Source organism: Pinus tabuliformis, chromosome 8 (genome assembly GCF_031772625.1).
Source record: "Pinus tabuliformis cultivar Carrire ecotype Pingquan chromosome 8, CPIR1, whole genome shotgun sequence".
Taxonomy (NCBI): Eukaryota; Viridiplantae; Streptophyta; class Pinopsida; order Pinales; family Pinaceae; genus Pinus; species Pinus tabuliformis.
This window is the reverse complement of record NC_142294.1, coordinates 1,739,130,609-1,739,152,565: the sequence shown is the minus strand read 5'-3', so window position 1 is coordinate 1,739,152,565 and position 21,957 is coordinate 1,739,130,609. Positions and strand designations below refer to the sequence as shown.

General features: G+C 38.8%; 1 protein-coding gene across 2 annotated transcripts in view; it reads left to right on the top strand.

The window, feature by feature from the left end:
• Positions 1–21,957, top strand: part of LOC149243059 (uncharacterized) — a 181,602-nt gene that overhangs the window by 99,353 nt on the left and 60,292 nt on the right. The window contains exon 8 of one of the 2 annotated variants that reach the window (XM_089374403.1): positions 16,201–16,315. The exons of the other annotated variant lie outside the window; for it this stretch is intronic. Within the exon in view, the coding sequence (XP_089230529.1) occupies positions 16,201–16,274 (74 nt within the window). The 3' untranslated portion in view covers positions 16,275–16,315. Of the gene's footprint in view, positions 1–16,200; positions 16,316–21,957 lie in introns of those variants that run through there. 2 annotated transcript variants of the gene reach the window in all.

Below are 21,957 nucleotides of genomic sequence, written 5' to 3'. Positions count from 1 at the left end.
TTTTCATAAATTTTCAAACTGGATCCATAAGCATCAAATGATCATCAAGTATAAGAGAATCACCCAGTCAACTGTAGTAACCAGATCAACAATAATAGGACCAAACCCAGAACACAATAATGATAAACAAAGATTTTAAGAGAAGTAAGCACCCTGCTTAACTGCTCGCCTGCTTACGTAAGCACCCTGCTCAACTGCTTGCCTGCTTACAGTACTCACCCTGCTCAACTGCTTGCCTGCTTACAGTACGCACCCTGCTTAACTGCTAGCCTGCTTACGTACGCATCCTGCTCAACTGCTAGCCTGCGTACCTCGCTCTGAGTCCATTGAACTGCCTGCGGACCTCCGCACCTGCAACCCTTCTGTGCCTGCGTACCGGCGCACTTGAAACGCTTCGCTCCTGCGTATGTACGCACTTTTCTCTCACTGTACCTGCGTACCTTCGGGCATAGATGATTTCAAGACTTCAGAAATAACCCAGACAATCAGATCTACAGATCTGAACATGCGCCGAAGAGATCTCGGTCCATCAATAGATTCGCCTTATTTAGATCTAGACCAGATCTAGCCCTCATAAGATATTCAACCCAAAAACATGCTCAAGCCAAATGATCTCCTTTGCTTTATATAGGAAAGCTCTTCCTTAAAACATGGATCAATACCACGAGCCGACACCATAATAACCCAATACCGTCGGCTAAATACCAAGAGTAAAACATAAGAAAACCCCACATGTGAAATTCTTTGCCTTGAAATGTGTGCACTAGGGGTACGCACCTCCTGAACGGCTGACCTGCGGGTATGTACGCACTTTATGTAACACTGACCTGCGTGTACGCACCTTATGTAAGGTGTACCTGCGTACCCCTTATTTTCTTCAATATTTGATAGCTGATCATCAATCTCTGCTACTGACTTGAAGTACTGTGATCTATCACCTGAATGGGTTGCCATCAAGGACAACACTTTAGCCATAATGCCAACACCCTCCACGTCAAGGACTAGTGGGAAACCTACTGCGAGTAGAAGGATGAAAGCACAGGCTCACTACTTTCAGCCGCACTTGGAGTTGATTTCGGGATGCCATTAAGGAGCAGTATTACCCTGTCAAAAGCTATGAGGACAAATACATAAAGTGGACCACGCCGCGACAGGGAAGGGACCAAGATGTGTTGGAGTTCACAAACATTTTTCATACCCTTCGCACACAATTGGGTATCAAGGACTCTAAGCTGCATTTGGTACTCAAATACCGCAGTTGCCTATTGTTATGAATATAATTCATAACAATTAAATAAATAAAATAAATATAAATATTAAATAATTAAATATTAATTAGGTTAATTAGTCATTAAATTAGGTGAAAAGGCATGTCTAAAAGACATGCCCATTCATGAAAGGTCACCTGCTAAGGTATAGAAGCAGGGTTCTCGTTGTAATCTTATATCATCTTATACATTTTTATATATAATAAATTATTATTAGTAAATACGTGTGTGTATTTTAACATATTAAGTCTACAAACTATCAGTGTTCGTGCTTCAACCTAATTTTTATGCTTCAGTGGTATCAGAGCCATGGCACATGATATAATAGTGCAGGCCTTTGCACGTAGTTCGCCGCACAATGTGCCATTACGTTCATATCCTGATTACGTTGAACAATTTAGTATTCAAGAAGTATTTCAGCATTTAGAAAACTTATGTGCAGAAATTAAAGCATGCCGAAAGGAAATTTCAGTTGAAGAGGAAGGGGTTAGTGAAGGTGAGGATAACCAAAGTGAGGTCAGTGAGTGTCTATCTAGTGAAGATGAAGGTGAAGAAGAAGAAGCTGTAGAAGATTCTGAAGATTCTAATTCAGAGATTGAATCTAAACCTACTAGGGAATGCGAAGAAAAAAATGATGAAAACTTTGAATTCAATTGGGAATGTGAAGAAGAAAGGACAACTCAGACTCAGAATTGTTAAAATTGGCAATTAGGGCCAAACTCCATATGGGTCATCTTATTCATGGCTGATAATATTTTTATTAGATTCCTCTCGTCGAGAGGTGTAGGATTGATCTAAAGATCATCCGATTCCAATAAGTATTTATGGAGATATGAATTTATTTTGATTATGGAATAATTATCAAGCCTACCAACAACTCATGTAGGCTCAGAAGCCCAACAGTCGCATCTATTCAATCATCAACAGTTGTGTATAAATACAGGAGGTCTTTTCCTCATTTGGACACACTCTCTCATCACATCTCTCTCTCTCTCTCTCTTGCGCAAAAAAGAGGCTCTTCTCCTACTGCGCAGAAAGAGACTCTTCTCTCACATGTGTGGAAGGAAGGATGCAGATTTAGGGCTGCAACTGCAGATCGGAAGTTTGACTAGCATTGACCATCTTTCTCCCTCTCTGAACTGCGTTGTAGGTGGATCTGACTCTCCTCAGAAGGCCACATTTTTTGGTGAAGGAATCAAGCTGATCCGACGGTCGGTTTGCAAGATATTGTCTGCCCTAGTTTAGTGCTGATGCCGATGATGCCAATGATGCTGATGTTGATGACGCTGATGCTGGTGATGCTGATGATGCTGATGCCGGTGATGCCAATGATGCTGATGCCAATGATGCTAATGCCAGTGATGCTGATGATGCTGATGCCGGTGATGCCGATGATGCTGATGTCGATGACGTTGATGCCGATGATGCTGATGCTGATGCCGATGATGATGATGCCGATGATGCTGATGCCGGTGATGCCGATGATGGTGATCTAGATGATCTGACAGATATTTACTGATGCCGCTGATCTAGATGATCTGACAGATATTGATTGATGCCGCTGATCTAGGGTTTGTTGCTGCTAATGTAAATTAGATTTATGTACTATTTCTCTCTGTTGAATTATTGAAGATAAAGGAAGATTTGATCAAAGGGTTTCCCCATATTGGGTTTTGTCCCTGGCTAGTCGCCACATCTTGTGTCTTTTGTCTTGGCTTGTTTTCTGTTGATCGTTTAATGTTCTATCTGCACTTTACTTACTATACAGGTGATTGCTAATCTGTGGATAATAATAATAAAAAGAAGTAAACTGCTCTAAGCATAGAACATACCATAACTTAACATGGAATCAGAGTTCAAGTGAAGACAAAGCCCGAGCAAGAGCAAGAGCAATCACCAAAGAGAAGATTGGCAAGGCTATCCTAAAAGAACTATGGGGTCCTCAACACTCTTCCCTGCCGAAGACAAGCTCCGTGAGAAGTCTGACTATCACGGATGGAAGATGTCTCTCGATCTAACCTTAAAAGATCAAGGAGTGTTGGACCATGTGAGAGGCATATTGTTGAGCCTCCATCAAATGCACCCACTGTTGCCAGGAACAAATGGAAAACCAATGAAGTCAAAACAAAGAAGATCATCCGGGACTCTATTGACAAGCACTTGGTGGCCTATGTTTCTGAGCTGAACACCACTAAGGAAATCTACGATAGACTGGTAAGTTTATTTAAAGTTAAAGATGCCTTTACTCTTGGGTTTCAAGCTGATTCATTATATCAGGTCGGTGGAAGTCCGCTAGGTGTCATGTCTTGTGACACATCTCTTCAATCCGAACTTAGGGATCAGAGGTTTTCCCGCCTTCATTATAAAGCTTTACTCGATGTAAGACAAATGGTGACAAGGATGCCCGAATTCCGAGTAGAGAAAGAAGGTGTATGTCCGGGATGTGCTAAAGGAAAGCTCAAAAGGGGACCATTCCCCTCAAGTGAAAGCAAACCTCCGATATATTACAGTTGGTTCACTTAGACATATCTGGAATGATGCCTGTGAACTCCTTGGGAGGATATTCATATTACCTTATTTTTACAGATGACTATTCTCGAAAGACTTGGATATACTTCTTAAAATAGAAGGATGAAGTGTTCTCTTGGTTTCGACCAATGTTGCACGAAGCGGGGACGTTTTTTGGAAGCGGGGACGCGGAAGCGTCATTTTCCAAAAATGTAGGAAGCGAAGCGTCTGCTATATATATATATATATATATATTTATATTTATACTCAAAACAAACATCCCAAATACCAAATTAGTTGTAGAAGACATGAAAACATGCATATTTTTGCATAAATCAAGATAGATATAGCATCCATTGTTCATTAATGATTAATTATTCGAGCATCAACAATTTAGATGCATCAACCATCTAGAATCTAGATTCTTCTCCTCTTGTCTAGCCTTTGCCTCTACCTCGATTGTCTAGGGATATTAGTCAACATTGCCCAAATTTGATCAAACTACCTAATTCAAGACTTAAAATATGGTAGAAAAAGCTTAACATGCTTGATCGATGATTTTGACTTGATTGAAAGGTAATTTTTTGCTAAGGGCGTGCCGCATGACAAAGGAGTTCAACAATTAACACCACCAACACTAGGGTACATATAGGGCTTGGTGCTCTTGATTAAATGCTAATCGCATACCTTCATACTTGATATAATCTAATGAAATGCCACAATCCTATTGATCCTGAATTCCTGAAAACTGTTAAGTCTGCTGAATTTTGAATAGGATATGAAATTCTATTTTCTCCATATGAAGTCCAATTAGGCTGGAACCACTCTCAAACATCTTGAGTCATTTCATGGTAATGTTAAAAATTTAAGTAAGAGGATGAAAATGAAAAATAAAGGAGAATGTCACTTTTAGTTTAAAAATTTAACATTACCATGAGGGAACATCTGCTATATTTATATTTTTTTTGCCTTCATTCCTCACCCTAACCCAAGGTGGACCCACCCCCAACAAGCAAACTCACCTAAAATTAAAAAAAAAATTGAAAAAAAAAACGATTTTCTAAACAATGCGAAGCTTTTCCGGAATTGTATGGAAGCGCCACGCTTTGCACTGCCAAAGCGCCATACGAAGTGCGCTTCGGAGGTCTGGAAGTGCGCTTCCAAACCACGCTTTCGAAAAGTCCATGAAGCGGCAAAAAAATTCGGAAGTGCGCTTTCGCCGAAGCTTCCGCACGGGACGCGCTTCCGGGCTTGGAACTGCGGGGGGGGGGGGGGGCGCTTCGTGCAACATTAGTTTTGACACTTCATAGCCTTAATCAAGAATCAAACCAAAAAGAAGATCAAGATCTTAAGGACTGATAATGGGACTAAATATGAAACTAACGAGTTTCACGACTCTTGTAAAGACGCTGGCATTAAGAGGGAGACTGCTACACCATATACTCCTGAACAGAATGGTGTGGCGGAAAGGAAGAACCGTACGATTGTGGAAGCTGTTCGTTGCATGCTCCATGATCAAAGACTTCCGAAGTTTCTATGGGCCGAAGCTGCAAACACCGCCGTATATGTACAAAACCGATGCCCTCATCAAGCATTGGGTTCCAAGACTCCTGAAGAAATGTTCACTGGTAAGAAACCTGATGTATCTCATTTTAGAATTTTTGGAAGCCCTGTATATTTTCATGTGCCGAAAGAGAAAAGGAATAAATTGGGTGCATATGGAAAGAAAGGAATCTTCGTGGGCTATGGTGAAAATACTAAGGGCTATAGAATTTATGTAGCCGGTCAAAGGGAAGACGTGATTAGTCATGATGTCACCTTTGACGAAGATATGGCTCTCAGCAAGGTGGACAATCTTCCGACTTTGAGGAGCTCTCAAGAAGCCGACACCAGGGAACCAAAAGAAAAAGAGTATGACGAGACATTTGCACTTGTTGCCAGATATACCACCATCCGCTCAATCATAGCCCTTGCGGCTTCACAAGGATGGAACCTACATCAGATGGATGTCAAGACCGCGTTCTTGCATGGTTCGATCAAAGAAGAGGTCTACGTGGAGCAACCCGAAGGATTTGAGATTTATGATCAAAAATCTCATGTATGTAGGTTGAAGAAGGCTCTCTATGGGCTGAAGCAAGCACCCCGTGCATGGTATGAGAGGATCGATAGCTACTTGATGAAGCTGGGATTCACTAGGAGTGAAACTGATCCTAACCTTTACTTTAAGGTTGAATATGACAAACCTCTCATACTGGTGCTGTATGTGGATGACCTCTTTCTAACAGGTGCAGACCCTCTCATTCACAAATATAAGAGGGAGTTGGCTTCTGAATTTGAAATGAAGGACCTAGGACTGATGCACTATTTCCTAGGACTTGAAGTCTGGCAGAAGCAAAGGGAAATTTTCCTATCTCAAGGAAAATATGTGGTGAAGATATTAGAAAGATTTGGTATGGTGGACTGCAAGCCTGTGACTATCTCGAGGGTCTTAACTTTTAGAAGTTATATGGTAGTGATGTCGGACTAGATTTGAGAAATGCCTCTGAGTTTCATAAACTCATTCGCGTTGATGTTCTTGGTGAACCTCTGTCTAGACATATGTTTTGCAGTGAGCATGGTGAGCTCATATTTGATTGAGTCTCACTGGATTGATGCCAAGAATCTTCTGAGATGTCTTCGAGGCACAATCTCTCATGGATTGAGAGACACTGCCGGAAATATGAAACTGCATGATTATTCAAATGCTGAATGAGTAGGCAGTATGGAGAGCACTTCTTAGTGCTGGTTCTCTTTGGAATCTGCCTCGATATCCTGGATGAGCAGGAAGCAAAAGTCGGTGGCTCTGAGTACCGCCAAGGCAGAATACATTGCTACAAGTATGGCCTCCTGTGAGGCAGTCTGGTTGCAGAAGTTCTCTAGTGAGCTGTTTGTACACATGATGAATACCGCTGTGATTCTCTATGACAACCAGAGGTGGGATTCGATTATAGAGGAATCTCGTATTCAATGATTGCTCTAGTAGATAAACATCAAATGCTGCCTTATCTGGGATATGGTAAGTCGATGAGCAAGGAGGCTCCATCGCATTGAGACTGATGTACAGGTCACTGACATTTTGACAAAGCCCTGGGGAAAGATAAAATCTGTGATTTTCCCGAACGACTTGGAGTCATCGAGAGATCCTTGTAAAAAGGTCCTGCATGTTGCATACATTGAGCTCTGGGAGCTCTGGGGGCTTGCGGTTCTTACTGGAGCAACATACGACCACAGGGTGACTCACCCTCCCCTGGTGGTGCGCACTGGGACAAGATGATTCGCTCTCTTGTGGACAGGATGATTTGCTCTCATGTGGACAAGATGATTTGCTCTCTTGTGAGACAAGATGATTCGCTCTCCTGTGGACATGATGATTCGCTCTCCTGTGGACAAGATGATTCGCTCTCTTGTGAGACAGGATGATTCGCTCTCCTGTGGACAGGATGATTTGCTCTCCTGTGGACAAGATGATTCGCTCTCTTATGTAGTAGGATGATTAGTTCTCTTGTGAGGTCTGGATGATGTGTTCTCCATGATGATTGTGTATTAGGATGATTAGTTCTCCTGTGAGGCTTGGATGATGTGTTCTCCATGGTGATTGTGTAGTAGGATGATTAGTTCTCCTATGAGGACAGGATTGATTAAGTTCTCCTGTCGAGGCATCCTACCCATGCAGTATGGGACTCATGGGAAGTACCTCTCATCTGATCAATGAGCAGGGAAATGAGGATAGGGACCATAGTAGTAGATGGATGCCGCTGTATCTACCGTACTCCCTATGCTAGGATGACCTTCATTGATCTGGGATCAATGATACTGGTCTGGGACCAGTGGTAGGAGTTGTACCCACTATGACGCTGACTTCGGGTCGGTTGAGACTGGTTTGGGACTAGTGGTACATACTTTGAGACTAACTTCGGGTTAGTGAAGGACTGGTCTGGGACCAATGGTAGGAGTGGTACATACTATGACGCTGACTTCGGGTCAGTTGAGACTAGTCTGGGACCAGTGGTACGCACTCTGAGACTGACTTTGAGTCAGTGGAGGATGATACTGGTCTGGGACCAGTGGTAGGAGTTGTACCCACTATGACGCTGACTTCGGGTCGGTTGAGACTAGTCTGGGACCAGTGGTACATACTCTAAGATTGATTTTGAGTCAGTATGATACATCCTCGATCATTTCTTCTTCTTCATAATTTGGACAAAGCAGAGCAGAATAGAAAAGAGCAGAGCAAAACAGAATAGAGCAGAGCAGGCAGGATAGAGCAGAGTAGAGCAGGGGTCAAGCTGTATAGGGCAGTGCATTTGATGGATGAATAGTAGCGACCGACAGACAGATTGCAGATGGGGTTCTCCCTAATTGAGAGGGAGTGTTAAAATTGGCAATTAGGGCCAAACTCCATATGGGTCATCTTATTCATGGTTGATAATATTTTTATTAGATTCCTCTTGTTGAGAGGTGTAGGATTGATCTAAAGGTCTAATTCCGATAAGTATTTATGGAGATATGAATTTATTTTGATTATGGAATAATTATCAAGCTTACCAACAACTCATGTAGGCCCAGAAGCCCAACAGTCGCATCTATTCAATCATCAATAGTTGTGTATAAATACAGGAGGTCTTTTCCTCATTTGGACACACTCTCTCATCACATCTCTCTCTCTCCTGCGCAGAAAAGAGGCTCTTCTCCTACTGCGCAAAAAGAGACTCTTCTCTCACATGTGTGGAAGGAAGGACACAGATTTAGGGCTGCAACTGCAGATCGGAAGTTTGACCAGCGTTGACCATCTTTCTCCCTCTTTGAACTGCGCTGTAGGTGGATCTGACTCTCCTCAGAAGGCCGCATTTTTTGGTGAAGGAATCAAGCCGATCCGACGGTCGGTTTGCAAGATATTGTCTGCCCTAGTTTAGTGCTGATGCCGGTGATGCCGATGATGCTGATGCCGTGATGCTGATGATGCTGATGCCGGTGATGTCGATGATGCTGATGCTGGTGATGTTGATGCTGGTGATGTTGATGATGCTGATGCCGGTGATGCTGATGATGTTGATGTTGATGACACTGCTGGTTATGCTGATGATGCTGATAACGGTGCTGATGATGATGATGCCAATGATGCTGATGCTGGTGATGCCGATGATGCTGATGCCGGTGATGCCGATGATGCTGATGCCGGTGATGCCAATGATGATGACGCTGATGACGCTGATGCCGGTGATGTTGATGATGGTGATGCTGGTGATGCCAATTATGCTGATGTCGCTGATGCCACTGATCTAGATGATCTGACAGATATTGACTGATGCTGCTGATCTAGATGATCTGACAGATATTGATTGATGCTGCTGATCTAGGGTTTGCTGCTACTGATGTAAATCAGATTTATGTACTATTTCTCTTTGCTGAATTATTGAAGATCAAGGAAGATTTGATCAAAGGGTTTCCCCATATTGGGGTTTGTCCCTGGCTAGCCGCCACATCTTGTGTCTCTTGTCTTGGCTTGTTTTCTGTCAATCGTTTAATGTTCTATCTGCACTTTACTTATTGTACAGGTGATTGCTAATCTGTGGATAATAATAATAAAAAGAAGTAAACTGCTCTAAGCATAGAACATACCATAAATTTTAGTTGAAGAGGAAGGGGTTAGTGAAGGTGAGGATAACCAAAGTGAGGTCAGTGAGTGTCTATCTAGTGAAGATGAAGGTGAAGAAGAAGAAGCTGTAGAAGATTCTGAAGATTCTAATTCAGAGACTGAATCTAAACCTACTAGGGAATGCGAAGAAAAAAATGATGAAGACTTTGAATTCAATTGGGAATGTGAAGAAGAAAAGGACAACTCAGACTCAGAATCCAATTGGGAATATGAAGAAGAAGAAAAAGAAAATGATTTTGATGAAGAAATAAAAACTGATATAAAAAATGAGGACCAAGGTGTGCTTGTCAATATGTTTTCTAAGTTATCTGTAACCTCAACCTCAACCTCAACCTCCAACGATGGAGATAGTACAGTCCCATTACATATAAAATTTGCAAGGAACTGTCTATGGAAGAGGCACCTCATCTCTGAAATGGAAATGGAAAATTTTGGAGATGAAGATGTGAAGTTTTTATGTTGTGGGGTTCCCTCTCCAACAGCTAACTGTTTCTTTTTCTTGTTTTCCCTTCTCCTCCCTGTTACGTTCGTTCACATATTGATGGAATCTCAGAGGATGATGGAGGATGATCTGCAAAGAAATGGCATTGCGAAGATTAAGATGACAGACATGGAGAATTCCAGAAACTATTTGCAGCAACTATGTGCTCGAGAAGTGAACTATCAACATCAAGCTATTAGGTTAAAGGGAAAGCATTTATTCACAGGATTTCACGCCAAGAAGATATACCAGATGTTCACACCAGATGGGAAACCTCAGATGATTAGATGCCTTGCTGCATCGGATAGATTATTGTTTGTGATGGGAGTACATGCAAAAGTGGTGGCAATTACTCGTGATTAGAATTATAACCCTCCATTGATATATCAAGTCAAGCCTGAAATAGCAGAAGACGATGTGAAACTGGTTTACTCTACTATGTTTTATGATAGCCAGAATGAAATTGACAACATTGGTAGCCAGAATGAGGAAATGGGCCCAACAAATGTGTTGAATTCTAGTATTGGATTTAAGCCTGAGAAACAATGTTTAGTAGGCTTGAGTTATATTGATATTAGAATGTCGACTAAATTTGTTAGATTCTAAAATATTTTAAGAATTAACAATCCATATATTTCAGGAATTGACAATCCACAAAAATTAGAGAAACATAATCAATTCAAAACACAAAGTATAAAAAAACAAACTAAAAATGTTAATGATAATGGTGGAGCTCAGACCATTGCGAGTACTAATAATAATGAATCTATAAAGGAGCAGGTGCATCATATCTTTGGATCTATAGAAGACCTATTTGGTGCTTTTTTTGTAAAACAACAGAACAATCAAGCAAAACAACTTTACGATTTTATGGAAACGTATCATCATGGACATGAAGGAGAAGGGGGTGTATTTCAACTTGTCCTCCTAAACCTCCCCTTTGGTTTGCGGGTCTATGGTTTAAAAAAGTATGTTCAGGGCGAACTCATAAGGGATGAAGAGGTTCCTTCGTGGAATATGATTAGGGAGCATTTTATTGCATATGGATTGATGGTTGCTAGCAAAATAATGAGTAAATGTGGTTGGGTTGTATGTATACACACTTTGGAACAATCGAGAGAAGTACAGGACGCAACCAACCTAGCTGGTTTGGAGCCTCACAAGGCCTTAACGCTGCACTGCAACCTTCCCATATATCATCAACTGTGCGAGCCAAAAGAAAGGGTAAAAGTATTATTCATGTCTATCTTCAAACAGAGTTCAAAGGTAAATGAACGATTCTTCACTCAAGATTTGATACATGAAGAGATCCATAAAAGAAAATGGACATACAAAAACGATAAACCTTATAGGGATGGAGCCCAAAGGTCCTCTAAACTGTGGCGGTACCTTATATTGGCATTTACCCAGAGTGGAGACTCAGCGGTGGATCTGACTGCAAGCACTGGAACAGGCTTAGCATCGTCTGAGGTCAGACCCCCGTTAGCAACCGTGGCCCGTGTCTCCTGGCTCCGTGGCGTGGAGGAACCGTGCTCCACGATGTGGATCATGGCTGTCGTTGTTCAGATTAGCGGTCGATCGAAGATCCCCTTTTCACAAATCCGGTCAACTCTCCACTCATACGACGTGACTGTTGGTCATACACCCGTCCCTTTGTTAATAAGGTTTTTAAAATATATATATAGTGGCTCCAAACCAGCTAGGTCGGCTGCGCTGAGAGGGATCAAATCTGTTGAGATACAAACATCTTTTAAAGTGAAAAGGGAATTGATCCCTCTTGACACTTGGTAGATCGAGAGTTGAGATGGATGTAGGCTAGTTATAATTAATGTTGTTTAACATGCATAACTGTAAAGCAAATGGAGAACACTAACATCTTTATCGTAGATGTTTAGTTCATTTTCTAACTTAGTATTTTTTTATTTTAAGTTTATGGTACTACCACAATATTGGATTTTGTTAGGTCTTCGGAATCAACAAAACCGTTATATGCATCTATAAATAATAGTGTCACATTGAACCATCACATATGATTTTTTGAGGGTGTCTTTTGTCTCCATTAAGTGTGGATATAGGTATCATTATGACTTTTTGAGCACTACATATGGGTGTTGGGGTGTTAACCATTCCCACCCAAGGAAGTTCAAGAATTTGGATCTAAAGGAAACTTATAGGGCTCAACATTCATGAATGACACATTAAATGACCACAGATAACCTCTCAAAGGGATGTTGACCATTGAGTGAGGATATCAACACCCAGACAAATTTTGAGCACTAGTTATAGGTCTTGGGTCCTTGGACATGGTCAAAGGAGTAAATATAATCCTTAGGACCTAGAGGAAGCTTCTAGGCATCCAAGGCCAAGAATGATGCACTAAGCCACCACAAAGGTTTTGTTACCCCCTCCCATCTGGGGATAATTAAAGGATATTTTTTCTTTGATGATCCACATTGTAGATAGTGATCCTAGTTATGATGACCAATATCCTCCTTATATAGCCCCCTGTAGATGCCTCTTATATATCATGCTTCAATTGCTTCAGTAATCATCTCACTCAATTGATGATGGTGGCCCATCATGCATGATGTACCTCAGCAATTGTTTCATACGAAGTGCTTATATTTAATATATTTGGTATTTAAGTAAGGATCATGTGTTGAAGTTTGAGAATGAATCATGATTTTTAAAATTTATGTGTGATTTCTTGTTTCACCTTAGTAACCATCATATGTATTTGAGTATTTTTACTCTCAAGGAAAAGGATACTCTCAGAAGATCTTGATAAAATAACAAACTTGTTCATTCATACTTAACACATTCCATCTATCAAACTTAACACATTGCATTTATACTTAACATGATCCATCTATCAAACCTAACACATTCCATCTATCTCCCTTTCTGTTGCCCTCATTAGTGTCAACAGTGGTATTGGTAGAGCAGGCGAGGTAAATATTTTGAGCGAAACTCTACTCCAAATTGGAATGTTGTGTTCTTGTTCTAATGGTGCTATTATATGGTTTGTTATTAAAGGAGGAATGTTTGCTTTTGCCAATTGTATGTCCTCCTAATCAAACCCATTGAACCCAAACCAATACATAGTGTCCCCAGAGTGTACATATTTTTTTGAGTCACAATATACTTTTTGCAAGTCACAGAGGTGGTGAGGGATTCCACGTATAAAAAAAGCTACGTGAAATAATAGTAAGTCAAAATTTAACAACCATTCACAAGATATAGACAATAGTACAAAAATATACATAGGATATTCTCGAATGAGAAGTCGGGAGAATAAAATAGTAATAATATATGGAGAGATACAAATTGAAATAATCGTTGGTTCATTGTTTACTCTAATGCATATGTAAAGTTCAAGTTCACATAATTAGCATATGTTACCTTTCACGTGGGAACTTGTTCTACATTGAAGACTTCACCTAAGAAAGCTATGTATAAAGGATGTTAGTTTGGTGGCCACATGCCCTTTTTAAGGTTTTTTTTTTTTTTTGCGCCTCCTCACTGTGGAGCTTACTTTAAGGTATTGATCTATTTTAAGAGTTTTTAATGGTTTTATTTTTAAGTGTAAACTTTCAATATGTTGAGATATAGGAGCAGGTGGAACCTTTACTTACAATTTTATGTATCCTTGTTTATGTAACAACTCTGGTTTAAAAGTTCATGTAATAAAGTTAATAAAGTTAATAAAGTTAAGACCAACATTATGGGACACTTATTCAATGCTGAATGTTGGCAAAAACATCCTAGCGGGTGTTCATTTTATTTATGAAAATAAAGGAAATTAAGAGAAAAGGAAGGTGAAAGGTCACAGGTTGCATGTGAGGAGGAAAATGGAGTAACAATAATAGAAATTAAAGAAAATAAAGACCTCATTAATAAAAAAGCTTCATAGGATCAGTGCACAACTTTTGTCAATTTAACCTTTTGTCAGTTTTAGCTTGGAGCTCTCTCTATTCTCTCATACTCTTGCACACTTAGAGCATCCTTGGAGCACTCTAGCATTGGAAAAAGGAAGGCAAAGGAAGGACAAGAAAGCAAAGGGAAGCCAGGATCAAGGAAGGAAGAGTTGGATCAAGCGGTTACATCGAGATTACTTGCAAGTATCGAGTTGCATGTATGGTTTCCTTGCTAGTTTGTCATACATTGTACATGCATGTGCGTATTTGGTTCTCTTGCTATCATTGGAATGGGTTTTGCCAGGAGTGAAAGTGGTTTTCAGCCTTGCCATGCCATTTCCGGATAGCCATGGTGTGATGGGGTTTCTCATACTAAATAGACTTATCCCATTTGGAACTTGGTTCACATGAACCTTCCATTAAAAGACTAGACAAATTCATACACACTCAAGTTGCAAATTCGAAGACTTATCCTATTTAGAACTTGGTTCACATGAACCTTCCATTCACTCAAATTGCAAAATTTGAAGTCTCACGTTGTATAAATGAACCTTCCATTAAAAGACCAGACAAATGTATACACACTGAAGTTGCAAAATTTGAAGTGTCACGTTGTATAATTCACCATTGTAATTAGCCATGTCTTTATTTCCATGTGCAACTTGTATATCCCAAACAAAATATAAGGCTTAGGTTTGAAATACATTCACAAAATAAAATTGACATTAATTTCATTATCTCCTTTTCAAAATACCATGTTTTAAGTTTCGACAAAAGAATTTAGATTAGGTGTTTTAAGTTTTAAGGAAAAAAACTAGATTAGGTATAGAAATTTTTATTAAAACATTACTGTCATACTTCATTGTGGTAATTCAGTCGACAAGTCATTTTGAAGTGTTCGACATGATGTTACTGTAGATTGTAAACATTGATTTTGTAGTTACTACGTGATTCGATGAATGATACTTAACACCACTGCGTATGAAACATGTTTGGTAATTTCATTGTGCTTTTTCATTTTCCTATCTATGTTAGAGCATTTAATGCTACCTAAACCCACTATGTACCAAACATTGCACTAAATTGGTACAATGGTAGTAAATGCTACAAAAAAAATACGGTAAATACATAGCATAAAAATAAAAACAGAAAATGCATGGATTTCTCGTTGATTAAGGCAATGCATGTGACAAGAAGTTTAGATAATTATGGACCATTCTGAGCATAATGGTTTTATTTTCTCATTGCTAGGTACTAGGCGCCAATGTTAACCATAATCTCACTTAAAAGAACTTGTTAGTGGCAGCATCATCAAGTCACGCAAGTTTTATTTGACTTGCCTAACAAATATTACATGTGGATTGCCCTTTAAATTATCACATTATAATAACAAACTTCGTTGAGTGTCACTTCAAACTTATTGCAAAACCCAGAACAGTAAATTTTCTAGTCAGTGTACTATAGGCATGTCAAAATTAAAGTCATGAATAAATTTTTACATTTATCAAATATTTTTTTTTAGATTTTTTTAATTTTTTAATAAATTTCTTATATCTAATAATTCAATTTAAAACCACATATATAACAATCAATTAAAAAAAATTACATTTTTTAATTTTAAAAATATTCCATTTAATATTTAATTTTTTACAAATTTTAATAAATTTATTTAAAAATTTCAAAACTTTTTCACCTAAAATAAAAAACAATATAACGTTTGACGAGTATGGTAAATACTTAGAATAACTTTAACAGATTATGAATTAAAAAATAGATTAAATAAAGACTTCAATGATAAAGAGTTATAACTGTGTCTCCTTTGCACACAAAATTTCTTCAGAGTTGCAATGCTAATATAACCCAGCTCATGTCGACCATCATTTCTCAAACTTTTGACGAGTGCAACCCACGACGGGCATTGAAGAACTTACATACCTATTGTTTTCGCATTAAGTGTATTTAATGATACGACGGGCATTAAAGAACTATTGTTTTCGCATTAAGTGCATTTAATGATTAATAATCGGACACAGAGTCTTCCATTTTGGCAACTTGTGGCAGTCAGATTCATAATGTACTCTAATTCGTTTGTATGGCAGTCGAATTCGTATTAGAGTCCTAACTCAAATGTGTGGCTTCAATTCATATAATAGTCTAATTCACATATGCGGCCACTTTATATATACATTTTTAATATCAAACAAGGACAAGAACAGAAAACAAAAATGCATTTTCTAAGGAACGTGTGGGTTTTGCATTCTTCCTTTGTTGTTATTTTAAATTAAAAAATCCCTTGGATTCCTAATTTTTTCTTTCCGCCTCTTTGATTAGGACCGCCATTAATGTGGACCACAATCTACTACGATGGAGGCCCTCAATTCCTCGCTTACCGTAGTGATGGTTGATATATCATGGGTGTAGATTTGATTCGATATATAGATGTATGGATGTAAATTTTTGATGAATTGTATAAATTTTTTTGTTAATGTGTATAGATACTTGTATAAAGTTATATGTTAGTATTATTTCTATTTTTTAGTTTTTAAAAAGCTTTATTCATGAATTGCAAGCAACTCGTCTTTGAATGTTTACGAAGACATGGCCATGTGTCCATGTGATATTTATAAAGAAATGACTACATCTCAAAGTATGCTTACGAGGGGATTACCACATGTTAGTGCAATGCTACACTCTTATTGCTAACAATGAAATGATCATGTGTCCACTTGATGTTTATGAGGAAATGACCACATCTCAAAATAATGTTTACGAGGAGATGATAAAATGATCACATCTTGAAGTTATGCGTATGAGGAACCACATGCCAGTGTAGTGATACATTCACAATACTCACAATGTTGAGTAGCGTACATGCACAATCATATTAGTCTCCCATGACACATGGGTGGCTACAAAAAAAACTAAGAAACAAATGCATGGAATTAGAGAATGATTTGAAGTAAATGCATAAGGAATTGGAAGATGGTGATGGCTTCAACTTAGGAGGTTGTCAGCATTCCCCTTCTAAGGTAGGCACTAGCAATATTGTATTTTATTCTCTTGCTCGTTTTATGGGGAAGAATACCTAGAAATCACAATCCTGTAGGTTTCTAGAAGATGGGTAAAATTCCTCAAGTTAATCTTCTTTTTGTTTCATCTTCTCATAAGGCTTTAGCCCTTGCTAAAAGAGTGCTCATAGGGAAATTATTATCATTTAGCCTTCTCACAGATCAATGGATATTTGGATGGAGACTCAACTTGATAGTTATGATCAAAGAAAAGCTCACTTATTATTTTTTTGGTAGAGGGTATTATGCTTTATTGTTTGAAACAAAAAGAGGATCATGGTCTAATGTTCAGAAATGGACCTTATTTCTATGAAATTAGGGGAATGTATCTAAACTAGTGGACTCCTAATTTTGATCCAAAACTTGACATCCATTCAACTATCCATGTTTGCGTGTGATTGCCTCATCTTCCACTTCACTGCTAGGGTGAAGATTCCCTAAGGAGCATTGGGAATAAACTTGGAAAATATATCTATATGTTTGAGTTGATGGCGAGATTATGTGCATGCATAAGGATTTGTGTAGAGGTGGACATGAAAGAAGGTCTCCTAGAGGATATCCTTCTCACTTGAAACAATTGGAAGCTTGTGAAGAAACTTAGTTGTGAGCAGTTAATGTTTAAATGCAAACCCTGTCATGAATCTGACCAGTTTTCTAAAGAATACAAGAAGAACGGAACATATGTGTGATCATTAGAGAGAAAAGGGGAACAATTTGAAACCATTAAAAAAAAAGTCGGTGCAAGCCAGGGAGCTTTCACCAATTTGAGTCAAGTTGATCCTTTAACTTCAAAGTAATCCATCCTAATAAGCTCAAACTCAATCATTCTCATTGGGTCTCAAGGAATAATCCCACCAACACCTAAAATGTTTCTTCAATAAGAAACACACAAATATTGATCCTAATCACTTTAGCTAACAAGTACAAATTCCTTTTCCAAGTGAAGATAGTGATTCCATTGGAAGCACCAACCACAATTTTGAATGATCACGTGAGTTTAATCCTTGTTATAACTCCTTAATCATTCTAGTAGCTCACATACTAGTGGAGACCCTTCTAGCAAGAAATAAGAGATAGGTCATACTTCTTGAAAACCCCACTTGTGATTCAATGGAGTAATGACTAGGAATAAAGCCCAACAACATGTTGTTGATGATAAATAAGATATTTCACCCATACATTTAACCAATTATTAAGGTTACAATACAATCTAGAAATAATCACTCAAAAACAATTATTTCCTTAAAAATAATAGCAGAAAGTATTGGCATTCCTCATTTATGAATGGAGTCCCAATTTCATATCATGAATGTAATGTTTAACCAATGCTAAACAAACACACAAAACATTTAAACAAAGGAGCACAGATAAATACTTATCATATGCAGAACATGGTTTGTCGACTGAGAGTGGGACTCTAACTCTCCACCCAACCATAGACAAGCTACAACCACAATTACTTGTAGTCATCACCCCCGAGCGGGATTCCAGTGCTTGAGGTGGAGTGCTTCTTAAGAGGAATTTCAACCAATAGAATAGGTTAACAGGATTCCATAAGGCCACACTGCCCTCATCTACCAACTAGACAAGTTTTCGCTCTGTCTTTTCAAACATAATTAACATCCATGTTAGCATACCATTCTGTAGAGAGTCTCAGCTCACTTTCAGGAGAAGGGAGTCCACATTGAGGAAGGTTCATCAATGGATAAGCTACTGAAGGGAAAGAGGACACCTCTCCAGGTCGTTTGTTAGTGATTCAAGCACCAAAGCTTCAGCCCCAAGGCAAATCCTAGTGGTTCTACAACCCTCACAAGCACCTAAGTGACTCTTTCCAAACTAGTAGGTTCACAATCCACAAGCTTCTAGTGGGTTCTTCAGCCTTATAGGCAAGTCAATGCTCTCAATAATGATTTCTATCCAGCAAGCCTCTGCGAGGTTTCTTCAATTGGTTCCTATCTATCCATAGCTTACTTTCTTCCCAATCTAATCATTGTTTTCTCACCTCCACCCTTGGAGGAAATTTTTCTGCAGTGTTCTCATTGCATCTTCTCTGTTGCTACCTAAGCATATGCACAAGAGGGTAAACAAAATATGTTCCCCTTCTTCCATTGTCTTTGCACTTGAGAGAGAATCCAAGAGAGTCTTTCCCCCCTGCCTATGTGTATGTGTGAGAGTGTCTCCCCCTCTCTTCCATAATGTGTGTGCCTTTTTCCAACCGACCCTCTGTTTGTCATTTTCCATGGTTGCACGTAGTCAACAACCTAGACAACATGTCCCATGCTACCCTTAATTTTATTTGTCCTTTTCTTTCATGTTTTTGGAGTTGAAGGACACCTGGGCCCGTCCTTGTCTCTTCAGTTAAATATAATGCATTGTCATCTCATTTAATCTTCTCATCCAACCCATGATTGATGTATTTAATTTTGCCAATTCCTCAAGCAATCTCCCTCTCCAAGCAACTGGAATTTGTGTCCCTTCTCTTAGCCTTTAGTTAATTACATTTTATTTACAATGGAGAAATATGAACCTGGGGATGTCATAGTCCCCTCCCCCTTGGGGGAGGAACACCATCTTTGGTGTTCAATAACCATATACAACAAAACATGCTTTAGACCAAGCATTGCTAATTATGGAGCTTTATATACACAACTTTGTACAAAATTTACATTATATTTACATGTGTCTTACTCAACAAATAAGGAAGGATATGTTTCTCGCATCTGGTCATCCATTTCCCATGTGGCTTCCTCGGGCCCAAAGTGCCTCCACTACACTTTAACTTTCTCTATTGCTTGATTTCGGAGTGTGAGTTTCCTCCAATGCAAGATGCATAGAGATTCTAGTTGGAACTCTCCCTCTTGCTTTACCTATAACACAAACCAATCAACTACATGATTAACATCTTGTACATATATTTTAAGCAATGAAACATGGGAAACATCATGAAATTTCACTGATGGTGGCAGGGCCAACCTATAAGCCACTGGACCTGTCCTTTCAAGAACTTCAAATGGCCCACAAAATCGTGGTTCTAGCTTGGCGCACAACCCAAATTTCAAGGAGCTCTTCTTGGGTCTAATTTAGAGGAATACATTATTCCCTTCTTGGAACTCTTTGTGCACTCTATGTTAATCTGCATAGATTTTCTTCCTATCTTGTGCAACTTTTAAATTTCTTCTGGTGGTCTTCATTTCCTGCTCCATGACTTTCAATAAATTAGTCCCAATAAGGACCATATCCACTGTGTTGCTCTAGTTGATAGGAGTGTTATGACTCCTTCAATAAAGTGCTTTAAATGGGCTCATTCTCAACAACTCTTGATACCCATTGTTGTATGAAAATTCCACAAGTGGAAGGTACTCTTTCCACTTCTTGGGATGGTGCATCACATACATTCTTAGCATGTCTTCCAAGATCCTATTTGTCTCTCTATTTTCCCATCAGTCTGAGGATGGTATGTTGTGCCGAATGTTAGCTTTGTTCCCAAGCCTACAAATAATTCTCTCCAAAATTTTGAAGTGAATTTGGCATCTCTATTCGAGATAAATTTCTTTGGAACTCCATGCTATCTCACAATCTCCTTTATGAAAACTAGAGCCACCTCACTAGCTGAATTTGTAGATTTAACAACCATGAAGTGAGCCACCTTTCTCAACTTGTCAACCACTACCATTTTTGTATCATGTTGTTTTGGATTCTTTGGTAACCCTGTAATAAAATCCATAGAAATCACCTCTCACTTCCATTCTGGAATGGGAATGGGCTGCAAAAAACCAACTGGGTGCTTTCACTCAGCCTTCACTTGTTGACACTCTATGTATTTGGAGATAAAATCAACCACCTTTCTTTTCAAATTTGGCCACCAATAGAACTTCTTGATGGCTCCTAGAGTCTTTTGATATCATAGATGGCCAAAATATGGCTTCACATGAAACTCTATTATTATGAGCCTCCTCAAGTCACTACTACTTGGGACATAAATCTTGTTTTTGAATTTAATCAGCCCCTTTTCTATAAGGAAATAGTCCTTGCCTTCATTTCCTTGAGAGCCCTGTTGTAGCTTCTCCCTTAACTATTGATACTTTTCGTATTGCTTCCCAACATTTTTTTATCCTTTCTTTAAGATCAGTTTTGTAGGAACTTATGGATGCCATATGATGCATTTTCACTCTCTTTCTAAGTGAGTCAACTACTATGTTCTCCTTGCCTTTTATATATTTGATTTCAAAGTCAAATTTGTTGAGCATGGCCAACAATTTGGGTTGCCTTGCATTTAACTTAGGTTGCTCAAATAAAAACTTCAGTCATCCATGATCAATCATTAGAGTAAATGTTCTACCTGTTGGCATTATGATGCATGTGTTGTACTTGATGGCAACCAACTCGTAGAAGATCAACTCACTTATATATATCTAGATGAATCTACGGAAGAGATATTAGATGTGACAAGGAATCAGATGACAATTCTCAGTATGACAAGTCCAAAGGGGGAGATTGTTGGCATTATGAGACAAGTGTTGTCCATGATGGCAAATCACTCAAATGATAAATTATAGTGCAACAAATTTACTTGATAAATTATAGTGCAGCAAAGTTTCCTTCATGTAGAGAAAAGTTCACGCACTTTTATGCAGAGAAAAGTTTATTTCATGTAGAGAAAAGTTCACGCACTTTTATGCAGAGAAAAGTTTACTTCATGTAGAGAAAAATTCACGCACTTTTATGCAGAGAAAAGTTTATTGCATGTAGAGAAAAGTTCACGCAGTTTTATGCAGAGAAAAGTTTATTTCATATAGAGAAAAGTTCACGCACTTCAATGCAGAGAAAAGTTTCTTTCATATAGAGAAAAGTTCACGCACTTTCATGGTTGGCTCATGGTATTAGTCCGACAGTTTTTGATCCTATGGTTTTGGTCCGTGGTATTGCATCCAAAAGTGTTGATCCCAAGTATTGGGTCCGTGGTATTGTGTTATTATGGTTTTGGACCGTGGTATTGTGAAAGACCTAAGACTATAAAAGA